Source organism: Heptranchias perlo, chromosome 29, assembly GCF_035084215.1.
Source record: "Heptranchias perlo isolate sHepPer1 chromosome 29, sHepPer1.hap1, whole genome shotgun sequence".
Classification (NCBI taxonomy): Eukaryota; Metazoa; Chordata; class Chondrichthyes; order Hexanchiformes; family Hexanchidae; genus Heptranchias; species Heptranchias perlo.
In genome coordinates, this window is record NC_090353.1 from 15,436,621 (window position 1) to 15,448,568 (window position 11,948).

Consider the following 11,948-nt stretch of genomic DNA (forward strand, 5'->3'; position numbering starts at 1 on the left):
GTGTTCAGAGGGATTTGGGTGTCCTCATACAAGAAACACAATAAGTTAGCATGCAGGTACAGCAAGCAATTAGGAAGGCAAATGGCATGTTGGCCTTTATCGCAAGGGGATTGGAGTACAAGAGTAAGGAAGTCTTACTACAATTGTACAGGGCTTTGGTGAGACCTCACCTGGAGTACTGTGTACAGTTTTGGTCTCCTTATCTAAGGAAGGATATACTTGCCTTAGAGGCGGTGCAACAGAGGTTCACTAGATTGATTCCCATGATGAGAGGGTTGTCCTGTGAGGAGAGATTGAGTAGAATGGGCCAATACTCTCTGGAGTTTAGAAGAATGAGAAGTGATCTCATTGAAACATAAGATTCTGAGAGGGCTTGACAGGGTAGGATTCCCCTGGCTGGAGAGTCTAGAACTAGGGGGCATGATCTCCGGATAAGGGGTCGGCCATTTAAAACTAAGATGAGGAGGAATTTCTTCATGCAGAGGGTTGTGAATCTTTGGAATTCTCTCCCCCAGAGGGCTGTGGATGCTCAGTTGTTGAGTATATTCAAGGCTGAGATGGATAGATTTTTGGACTCGAGTGGAATCAAGGGATATGAGGATTGGGCTGGAAGTGGAGTTGAGGTCAAAGATCAGTCATGATATTAAATGGCGGAGCAGGCTCGAGGGGCCGTATGGCCTACTCCTGCTCCTATTTCCTATGTTCTTATGAAGACCGTAGTGGCAAAATTGAATCCTCTCCTAATTGGATGTTCACATGGGAATCACTGGGTAATGATCAGGAGTGAAAATCCTGGCTGTTTTTTTTCCTTCTCTCTAACCTGGGGCAAGTTCTAATTGTGTGTATATCATTTTCCATTCTCCACCCCCAATCCCTATTGGCCCAGCTGAGATTGACTAACTCCGCACAAACCCTGATGGTGCTAGTAAATGCTTTGGCCCAATGAAGCCAGTTGCAGTTTGTATCTAATATTTTGTCTATTTTACTTGATGAATCTTCACTATTTCTGGGAGGAGGTTCATTGCTGCTGCTTCTGTCCAAAACACTGAGGATGATTCCACAGTGCTCCTTCAAATTGCAGAGCATCTGTGCTCACAACATGCAGTCCTCTTACACAGCAATGGCTGGATCTCTACAACCTGAGCTCTTCTGGGACTTTCAAGGCAGCAGTGAAAATATGGTTTCTTCCAGTATTTTAAAGATGCAGTTTCTTCATGTCTCCAGTCTAACCAACAGCTGCCTTTGACTCCACTCTTCGTCCTCCTTTATCTGTTGATATGTTCAGTCTCTTCATTTTCTTTGACCTCAAGGGGAACTCCCACATCTAGCAATAGGCCATCTTCAGATGGCTGCATAGAGTGCAGTCACTCCTAAAGTGACCATAGCCCTAGTAATTTCTCTCCGCTGCTGCCACTGCCTCTATTTCCTATAGATTGTTGGTTGATGTTTTTATGTAGAGGTTGAACTTGTCAGTGGTTGGTAATCCAATCTTGATGTGTTTGAGATGAACAGTTCATTCCACTTGATATTTTAAGTTGAGCTACCCACTACTGTTCTGCAGAAAAGGTCAACTTGCATTGAGTATAATGTATATAATTCCATGGAAAGTAGGTGCAGATCGTTTTTAATACCACATTGCTTTTTTAAACAGGCTATGGAACTGCTTGTGGAGAAAGCCATTAGCAGTTCTTCAGGCCCACTGAGTCCTGGTGATGCAATGCGCCGGGTATTGGAATCTATTGCTTCTGGAGTTCTCCTTCCAGGTTAGTCTCTTGCTTATTTTGGGAGTTGGGAAAATAGTGAATCTTTTCCTTTGGCTCGTATCCTGTGCAAGGCTTTCACTGTCCTATCTTCAAAATTATTTAATGAATTTTGTGCTCAAGGTGAAGGATGTCAGTGCTGGGAATGGAATAGCTTCTGTTCTGGGCACCCAGTGACAGCACCAAGCACACCGGTCAAATATAGCAATTTTCTGCAGCATAAAGCTCTCAACACTATCTTATCAAGCACTCCCAGGTCAGTTACACCACATTAATTGCAGAGTGTAGTTCTGTTATCACTGCCCCAATAACATGAATTATGTCCAACCTCAAACAAGCACCCCTGCTAGAACAGTGTGACATTTTTCCATTTTCCATGTCAGCTATTATATAGCCTCTCTGAGCAAGGTTGCCAATATACTGCCCAATTAAAGACAATTTTATGCTGTGAGACCATGCCAGATAGGAGTGACTCAATCTGGTTCCTAAGCTCACTTCATGTGGAATTCTTACAACCGGTAGACTAATTAAACATTAATCTGTTCACCTTGGACTGGATTTGAACCCAGGCCCAGGAGATGAAAGGACAGGGTTTCTCCCACTGTACAATCCTGTGGCTGTCTCCCATTATGGTCTAGAACGAGGAAGTGAGAAGAGAAATGTGCTGAGCTATTCGTCATTCCTGGTAGTACGAGAGTGGATTTGGACTTCTGCCATAAGATGCGGGATGATTGGATATCTGTGCAGCGTACACCCAAGTCTAATTTTTTTAGATCACATTGAAGCCTTTGTTACAAGTTGCCTCAAATGTTTTTTTAAAAACTCAAGCATATAGGCACCAGAATGTCATTGTGTCACTGCAACCACTTGTACTTCTGTGTGGTATTCTCCATTTTACCCATCCTGTGGATCTTACTCAAAATGGATTTTTTTTTTTGTACTGACCACTGTATTAAAAGCTGAACAGAATGAAGTCAAAGCCTATTTTTGCATTAAATCTTCACAAAACTAGGGATAGGTGTTGGCTGCCTGTTCTCCTCCCACCCTCATCCCCCGACTTAAAAAAAGAACAAATTAGTTTTAAGCATTTTTCCCAACTTTGTTCCTCTGATAGCCACCCAAGCTATATGACCAGATTCGATAGGCCACCGAAGACTGAAATTGCAGCCCATGGCTGGGAAGAAGGAGAAGGGATAGTATTGGTGTCTTCATGCTGTTTGAGGTTGATCAGGATTGTGGGGGGTGCCATGTTTAACAAGACAGGTGCTCTGGGGGGTGTTAGGGTTTGGAGCTTTGTACAAAAGCTTGCCAAATACTTCTAGCATCACCTGCTAACTTCCCAAACTATGATGTGCACAGTAAGGTTTTTGGTGACAAGTGAATGAAAGGTTTTGTAACTGTTATATCACCAGACACTGAGTAAAGAAAGTCTGAGTGGTGGCCCCAGTTGTGTATTTTTTAATTAAAGTCTGGTTGTACAGTTTAATCATTGCTTGCTACAGATGGTCCTGGACTTCTGGATCCCTGTGAAAAAGACCACTCAGACGCTCTGTCCTGCATGAACCATCAGCAACGAGAGGATATTACAGCTAGTGCACAGGTGAGGTTTCTGTGCTAGGCACATATGCATTACAGCAAGGTGTTATAGATATTTTTTTCCAATCCTATTATCAAACATCTCAAATGAGATGAAAGAAAAAACACACATGCCTGGAATCTGGAATTAAAACAGAAAATGTAGGAAATGCAAAGCAAGTCCATCAACATCTGAAAGAGGAAGAGGCTGGTTTATATTTCAGGGACCTTAGGGGTTTTTGCATCTGGTTCCCTCCCCCAAGAAGTGAGAGACCAGCTGTGCACTTCCAACGTTTCAGGGTTATTGAAAGTAAATTGCGTCTGATATCTGATGGTGCTGCGCAGACCTTATTGCGCTGGTACTTATTTTCCTCAAAAAAATTAGTGTCCATGGAGTAACTATTAATTCTAGGAATGCTGAAAAATCCTTCTATTTAATTTCTTGGAGTAGACAAATTCTTCTTGTGGGACCCGCCCACAACAGGCACTGATCTGGTAAAATGTGCACATCAGGGAACTGGCTTGTATTGGAACTGTAGCAGCTTGTGTTTCTGTTGCACTCAAGTAGAGAGTCATCTAGAAGTGCATTACAGGGTGGAGACAGGAAGTGGCTGTAGAGCAGGAGAGGAAAAGGGAAAAACAGGAAAAGAGTTAGTGGTGGGGCAGGTGGAATGTTTGAAGAGACTTATAGAATGGTTATACAGCACAGAAGGAGGCCATTCGGCCCATCGAGCCCATGCCGGCTCTTTGTAAGAGCAATCCAGTCAGTCCTATTCCCCCGCTCTTTCCTTGTAGCCCTGCATATTTTTTTCCCTTCAAATATTTATCCAATTCCTTTTTGAAAGCCACGATGGAATCTGCTTCCACCATCCTTTCAGCCAACATATTCCAGGTCGTAACTACTCGCTGCGTAAGAAAGCTTTTCCTCATGTCGCCTTTGGTTCTTTTGCCAGTCACCTTAAATCACCTCTTGTTCTCGACCCTTCCGCCAATGAGAACAGTTTCTCTTTATTTATTTTATCTAAACTCTTCATGATTTTGAACACTTCTATCAAATCTATTCTTAACCTTCTCTGCTCTAAGGAGAACAACCCCATCTTCTCCAGTATATCTACGTAATTGAAGTCCTTCATCCCTGGAACCTAGGGAGTTAGGAGGTAAATTAAAAAATAGGACCTCAAAGGTAGTAATCTCAGGATTGCTGCCAGTGCCACGTGCTAGTCAGAGTAGAAATAGGAGGATATTTCAAATGAATATGTGGCTAGAGGAATGGTGCAAGGGGGAGGGATTCAAATTCCTGGGACACTGGAAACGGTTCTGGGGGAGGTGGGACCAGTACAAACTGGACGGTCTGCACCTGGGCAGGGCCGGGACCGCTGTCCTAGGAGGAGTGTTTGCTAGTGCTGTTGGGGAGGGTTTAAACTAAAGTGGCAGGGGGTTGGGAACCTGAGCAGGGAGACAGAGGAAAGCGTAACAGGAAGGGACAGAAGGTATGGAGTAATAGGTAAAGTGTTAAAAAAGGAAAAAGCAGGAACTAAGCGTCACAAAACAGATTTGAAAGTTCTTTATCTGAATGCACGTAGCATTCGTAACAAAATGGACGAGTTAACGGCACAAATAACTACGTATGGGTATGATCTTGTGGCCATTACAGAAACATGGCTGCAGGGTGACAACGACTGGGAATTAAATATGCCAGGGTATTTAACAATCAGGAAGGACAGGCAGGAAGGAAGGTGGGGTGGCTATGTTAATAAAGGAAGGAATCACTGTAATACAGATAAATGATATTGGGACAAAGCATCAAGATAATGAAACAGTTTGGGTAGAGATAAGGAATAATAAGGGGAAAAATACACTAGTGGGCGTAGTATATAGGCCTCCTAATAGTTGCAACTCTGCTGGAAGAAGTATTAATCAGGAAATAGTCCGGGCATGTAATAAGGGAACAGCTATAATTATGGGGGATTTTAACTATCATATTAACTGGACAAATCAAATTGGGCAGAGCAGCCTTGAGGAAGAGTTCATTGAGTGCATCAGGGATGGATTTCTTGAGCAGTATGTAACTGATCCTACAAGGGGGGAGGCAACCTTGGACCTGGTCCTGTGTAATGAGTCAGGATTAATTAATAATGTCCTAGTTAAGGATCCCCTTGGAACGAGCGACCACAACATGGTTGAATTCCATATCCAATTAGAGGGTGAGAAGGTTGATTCTCAAACAAGCGTACTGAGCTTGAATAAAGGAGACTATGATGGTATGAGAGCGGAATTGATTAAAGTGGACTGGGAAAATAGATTAAAGGGTAAGACAGTACATGAGCAGTGGTGTTCATTTAGGGAGTTATTTTACAACTTTCAAAATAAATATATTCCACTGAGGAAAAAAGGGTGTAAAAGAAATGACAGCCATCCGTGGCTATGTAAAGAAATTAAGGATAGTGTCCGACTAAAAACAAGGACATATAAGGTAGCCAAACTTAGTGGGAGGATAGAAGATTGGGAAGTCTTTAAAAGACAGCAAAAAGTAACTAAAGGATTGATTAAGAAAGGGAAGTTAGATTATGAAAAGAAATTAGCAAAAAATATAAAAACAGATAGCAAGAGTTTCTATAGTTATATAAAAAGAAAAAGGGTGGCTAAGGCAAACGTAGGTCCCTTAGAGGATGAGACCGGGAAATTAATGGTGGGAAACATGGAGATGGCAAAAATGCTGAACAAATATTTTGTTTCAGTCTTTACGGTAGAGGACACTAAGAATATCCCAACACTGGACAAACGGGGCTCTACGGGGGGAGGAGCTAAATACGATTAAAATCACTCAGGAGATGGTACTCAGTAAAATAATGGGACTCAAAGCGGATAAATCCCCTGGACCTGATGGCTTCCATCCTAGGGTCTTGAGGGAAGTGGCAGTAGGGATTGTGGATGCTTTGGTGATAGTTTTCCAAAATTCCCTGGACTCAGGCGAGGTCCCGGCAGATTGGAAAACTGCCAATGTAACACCGTTATTTAAAAAGGGTAGTAGGCAGAAGTCTGGAAATTATAGGCCAGTTAGCCTAACATCTGTGGTGGATAAAATTTTGGAGTCTATTATTAAGGAGACAGTAACGGAACATTTAGATAAGCATAATTTAATAGGACAAAGTCAGCATGGCTTTATGAAGGGGAAGTCATGTCTGACAAATTTGCTTGAGTTCTTTGAGGATATAACGTACAGGGTGGATAAAGGGGAACCAGTGGACGTAGTGTATTTAGACTTCCAGAAGGCATTCGACAAGGTGCCACATAAAAGATTATTACTTAAGATAAAAAATCACGGGATTGGGGGTAATATTCTGGCATGGGTGGAGGATTGGTTATCGAACAGGAGGCAGAGAGTTGGGATAAATGGTTCATTCTCGGACTGGCAACCAGTAACCACAGGGGTCGGTGCTGGGTCCCCAACTCTTTACAATCTATATTAACAATTTGGAGGAGGGGACCGAGTGCAACATATCAAAATTTGCAGATGATACAAAGATGGGAGGGAAAGTAGAGAGTAAGGAGGACATAAAAACCTGCAAGGGGATATAGACAGGCTGGGTGAGTGGGCGGAGATTTGGCAGATGCAATATAATATTGGAAAATGTGAGGTTATGCACATTGGCAGGAAAAATCAGAGAGCAAGTTATTTTCTTAATGGCGAGAGACTGGAAAGTACTGCAGTACAAAGGGATCTGGGGGTCCTAGTGCAAGAAAATCAAAAAGTTGGTATGCAGGTGCAGCAGGTGATCAAGAAAGCCAACGGAATGTTGGCTTTTATTGCTAGGGGGATAGAATATAAAAACAGGGAGGTATTGCTGCAGTTATATAAGGTATTGGTGAGACCGCACCTGGAATACTGCATACAGTTTTGGTGTCCACACTTAAGAAAAGACATACTTGCTCTCGAGGCAGTACAAAGAAGGTTCACTCGGTTAATCCCGGGGATGAGGGGGTGGACATATGAGGAGAGGTTGAGTAGATTGAGACTCTACTCGTTGGAGTTCAGAAGAATGAGAGGCGATCTTATTGAAACATATAAGATTGTGAAGGGGCTTGATCAGGTGGATGCAGTAAGGATGTTCCCAAGGATGGGTGAAACTAGAACTAGGGGGCATAATCTTAGAATAAGGGGCTGCTCTTTCAAAACTGAGATGAGGAGAAACTTCTTCACTCAGAGGGTAGTCGGTCTGTGGAATTTGCTGCCCCAGGAAGCTGTGGAAGCTACATCATTAGATAAATTTAAAACAGAAATAGACCGTTTCCTAGAAGTAAAGGGAGTTAGGGGTTATGGGGAGCGGGCAGGAAATTGGACATGAAGCTGAGTTCGGATCGGTCAATGCCCTGTGGGTGGCGGAGAGGGCCCAGGGGCTGAGTGGCCGGGTCCTGCTCCTACTTCTTGTGTTCTTTAGATTTGTGGTTGGGATCAGATCAGCCATGATCTTATTGAATGGCGGAGCAGGCTCGAGGGGCCGATTGGCCTACTCCTGCTCCTATTTCTTATGTTCTTATATTCTAGTAAATCTTTTCTGCACCCTCTCTAAGGCCTTCACATCCTTCCTAAAGTGCAATGCCCAGAATTGGACACAGTACTCCAGTTATGGCTGAACCGCTATTTTACAAAGGTTCAACATAACTTCCTTGCTTTTGTACTCTCTGCCTCTATTTATAAAGCCCAGGATTCCGTATGCTTTATTAACCACTTTCTCAACCTGTCCTGCCACCTTCAAAGATTTGTGCACATATGCCCCAGGTTTCTCTGTTCCTGCACCCCCTTTAGAATTGTACCATTTAGTTTATATTGCCTCTCCTCATTCTTCCTGCCAAAATGTATCACTTCATACTTCTCTGCGTTAAATTTCATCTGCCATGTGTCCGCCCATTCCGCCAGCCTGTTTATGTCCTCGTTTTAATAGGCTTTTGAAAGCAAGGAGGGAGATGCAAGTTGGAGGGACCTAGGAAGTAAATTTAGAGAATAGGGGTGTAATGGATGAATAGCACAAACTATCTGTGCATTTGACCATTTGTTGCTGTCGAACCCCATGATGGAACTCTTATTTAATAAGAGTAAGTCTCTGAAGGTATTTGTTTTTCCACTTCTCTCCCCTTCTCGAAGGCATTGACTCATCTTGCCCAAGTGATCATTGTTCGCATGTGAGCCCAGACTACGAATGTTGGCAGAATATTTGACATGGGGAGGGCATCACAGCTGATCCTGTCCTCGGCCAAAATCTACACAGGAGAATTTTCCAGTGGGAGTCACTGGATGGTGAAGACCGGGAAACCTGACTGATGTTATTTTTTTCTTTGCCCCTCTCTAGCACAGGGTATTTGTAGCACCCCTATCCGTGAGGATTGTTCTTTAATAAAATCAAACTTAAGTTCAGTTTTGACTGATTCTAGATGTGGTTTGGATGCAAACAGAAGATAGCAGCAAAATGTTTGTTCTAGCCAGCTTCTTTCTGTCAAACTTTTTAAAAACCAAATTCCTTTAATTTTGTGAACGGAAAATTGTGTATTCACTTCAAGAAAACAAGCTGTAAACCATTTTACAAATGAAAGAAATTAACATTGAAAATCCAAAATAAAAACAAAAAATGCTAGAAGCGCATAGCATGCCCAACAGTATCTGAATGAGAAAAGGGAGGGTTGATGCTTTGGGTGGAGACTTTAGTTTTGTCATGGGTTGACATTCCATGGGGAAATCCTGTCGTTCCTCTTTCAGGTGCCAACCAATCTGGTGTATATTTCCAGCATTTTCTGTTTTTATTTTTAATGTAAACCTGTGTGGTGGGTGGAGGTTGCCCAATGATCATCTTTGTCATTTTAAGTTAACTGTATCTTTACCCTCCCAGCATGCATTGAGGTTGCTGGCGTTTAGGCAGATTCACAAAGTTCTTGGTATGGACCCACTACCCCAGCCGAAGCCTCGGTTTAATATGCGAAACCGCAAACGGAGACGGGACACCAGCGAAACAGCAGAAGGGGAAGGTGAAGGAAAGAAAGACAAAAAGGACAGCGACGCGGGAGACGTCTAGACCTGTTCCAAGTGATGCTAAATTTTCAAGATTTCAATTTTTTTTATATAAGTTGCTGTTTAGTCTGAGACATTTGCAATTTTAGTGTTTTACTTGAATAACAATGTACTGTAGATTTGTTTTAAACTGTGCTTAATGAGTAATAAATTGCATCATTCCATAAAGATCATGTTGCCCATGGCAACAGCTCCCCTTCTCTTTCCTCCTACTCACCCCCCCACCCACCCTCCTTCCCAGAGAAAAAAAAAACCTTTGCCAAGTGAGTTGGCCCAGTGTGGAAACCCATCTTTCTCATCATTTAAAAACCAAAGTTGACTCCGTGCTTCCCTGGCTGGGATGAGGCTGCTTTCTGTCGTAAACTGGTTAAAATTGGTAAGATATTTTAATTGCGTTCAGTTGAAAGATGAGGTATATTTTTGCCAGACAACAAAATTTAAATGCAGTGTGTTAGGTGTGCCCTTTTTTGTGTTAAGAGCTGATTTTATAGTCCACACAGACTCAACTGAATGCAGGTACCTCGCGCTTTATTCTTTGCTATATTCTACATGAGCACGTTGAGACCGTAGGGCCCTGTTTAAGTAAATAAAAATTGTGGAGACATCAGAAACTTAGCACTTGGTGTGACTGGTGTACAACAAATTTGTGGTGCACAGTCTATTTAGAAAATTGGGAGGCCCTCCACTGTGATCATGGAGTCTGGTATGCATGCCATTATGTACACTACAGTGCTGTTTACTGACTCAAAGCGTGGTGTTTTGCCAAAACCATCGCGGTAGGTTTACAACTTCAGTAATTGTTTTAGGAAAGATTGGTTTGACTGGCCTAACTCCTAATGCGGCTCTTCTGCTCCGTTTGAAGTTGCCTGTTTTCCAATAAGTTTCGCTTTTTGATGGTGTCAGAAATTGGGCCCTTTCGCAACTGAGTCTTTTTTTTAACCTGAAACACGATGAGAGGGCCTGTCATTTGGGTCGATACTGAAGTGTTTTCTTTTTGTAGCTCAGCTGAATGAAGAGAATTCCTCTAACTACTGTAGACCTCTCCTGCATGGATTTTCTTCAGCAGTGATCATCACCCATGTGTATGTCGAGATACCTTTGAGGTTCCGGATATTTTTTAGGGTTATTTCCATGGCTCCTTTTGATCTATTTCCAGATTTCCCTGTTTTGGTGGTTCAAATTTAACAATTCAGTTTTCCAAAATGCATTCTCCTGCTGCAAAGCACATGAGGATGAATTTATCTAGCAAAACTGTCACAGAAATGATCCCCAGTTCAGTAAAATAGTTTACTGATTCAATGTTTTTTTTAAAAATGTACTGATAACCTAACTGTAAAATGTACTGATCTAGTTTGAAGGCAAACCTTTGAGAATTGAATCCTTTGTTTTTAAAAAAAAAAAATTCTTGCTGTGAATTAGGTTACCCAGTTTAGATGGGAGTCAATATCCTGGTAACATATGGGCCCTGTGGGTGGGTGGGGGGGGGGGCTGGGGGGAGGGGGAGGGGAGAACTTAAACACAAAGTCCTTTTTTAAAAAGTACTCCAGCTGATTGTGATATTGTAAGACCCTGTTTGCCTTGTGGCACCTTTCAACCTCTCAATGGATCTTTCCAGCAGCCAGTTGGGAGCTGAATTGTCCCGACACTTGCGTGTTGTGAACTGTGGGTGATGTCACGACTCATGACAGCTTGTGCACCAAAAGTACCTGCCACTCATAACTATAAAATCCCTTCTAATGTGCATAAAATGTACAGTTAAACCGGTTACACTATTCACATTTGTATAGGTAGAAAATGCCTCTCGCATTGTAAGCGTACCCGATTCGGTTTCACCTATTGAAGTGTTATTTCTATTGAAATGTGGCTTTGTCCTCAGCTCTGTGGTATTTAAAAACGTGTATTCAACTTTTTGTCAGCTGTGTATTACAATACTGAACTAGCGTAAAAGTGCTAATGAAAAGGAAAGCAGTGTAGAGGATCTCTGTGTAATTGGATCCTATTTATGCTTTGAGGTAGCTGTTGACACACTGCAACTCTATGAAGATAACTGGGAAATAAAATCCTTACTGAACGACTGCATGTTCTGACAGTGCTTTTTGTTGCATCCAGAATATCTGTAAATATGTTTTTGAATTTCACTGCATAGTGACCGATTTCCCAGTGAGGTGCTGGATTTGTTTGCGAGACATACTTTGGTAAGTCAATAAAGTTTCTTCAACGTGGCATCTGTTTACTAAAGGGTTATTTGTGTGTTCATTCGTTGTCCTCCACAGACTGCTGGATTAAACCAGTCAGCAATTTTGAGGGGGCAGGCAGGCTGTATCCTGTGAAGTTTTGTGTACCAGCTGCCCCCATGGCCTAGTGAGTAAGGGCACCATCCAGTGTAGTGCTTATCAATACACCAGAAAAGTCGCAAGTGTGATCCCTGGCCTGTGCTGCTATCTGATCTCGAAGACGGTTATTGGGGTATGATAATTGGCCTCCGTGTCACTGAGTTAAGGAAGGGGGAAATCAGCCATTGTTCTCATTCCTGATCACTATCCAGTGAACCT

At 42.5% G+C, this 11,948-nt stretch overlaps 1 protein-coding gene across 5 annotated transcripts in view; it reads left to right on the forward strand.

Annotated features, from left to right (window-relative positions):
• Positions 1-11,619, forward strand: part of LOC137299415 (zinc finger RNA-binding protein-like) — a 68,875-nt gene extending 57,256 nt beyond the window's left edge. For all 5 annotated transcript variants that reach the window (XM_067968136.1, XM_067968139.1, XM_067968137.1 and 2 more), the window contains 3 exons: positions 1,652-1,763; positions 3,263-3,360; positions 9,218-11,619. In XM_067968136.1, the coding sequence (XP_067824237.1) occupies positions 1,652-1,763; positions 3,263-3,360; positions 9,218-9,400 (393 nt within the window). In that variant the 3' untranslated portion in view covers positions 9,401-11,619. The remainder of the gene's footprint in view (positions 1-1,651; positions 1,764-3,262; positions 3,361-9,217) is intronic.
• Positions 11,620-11,948: the final 329 nt, after the last annotated feature.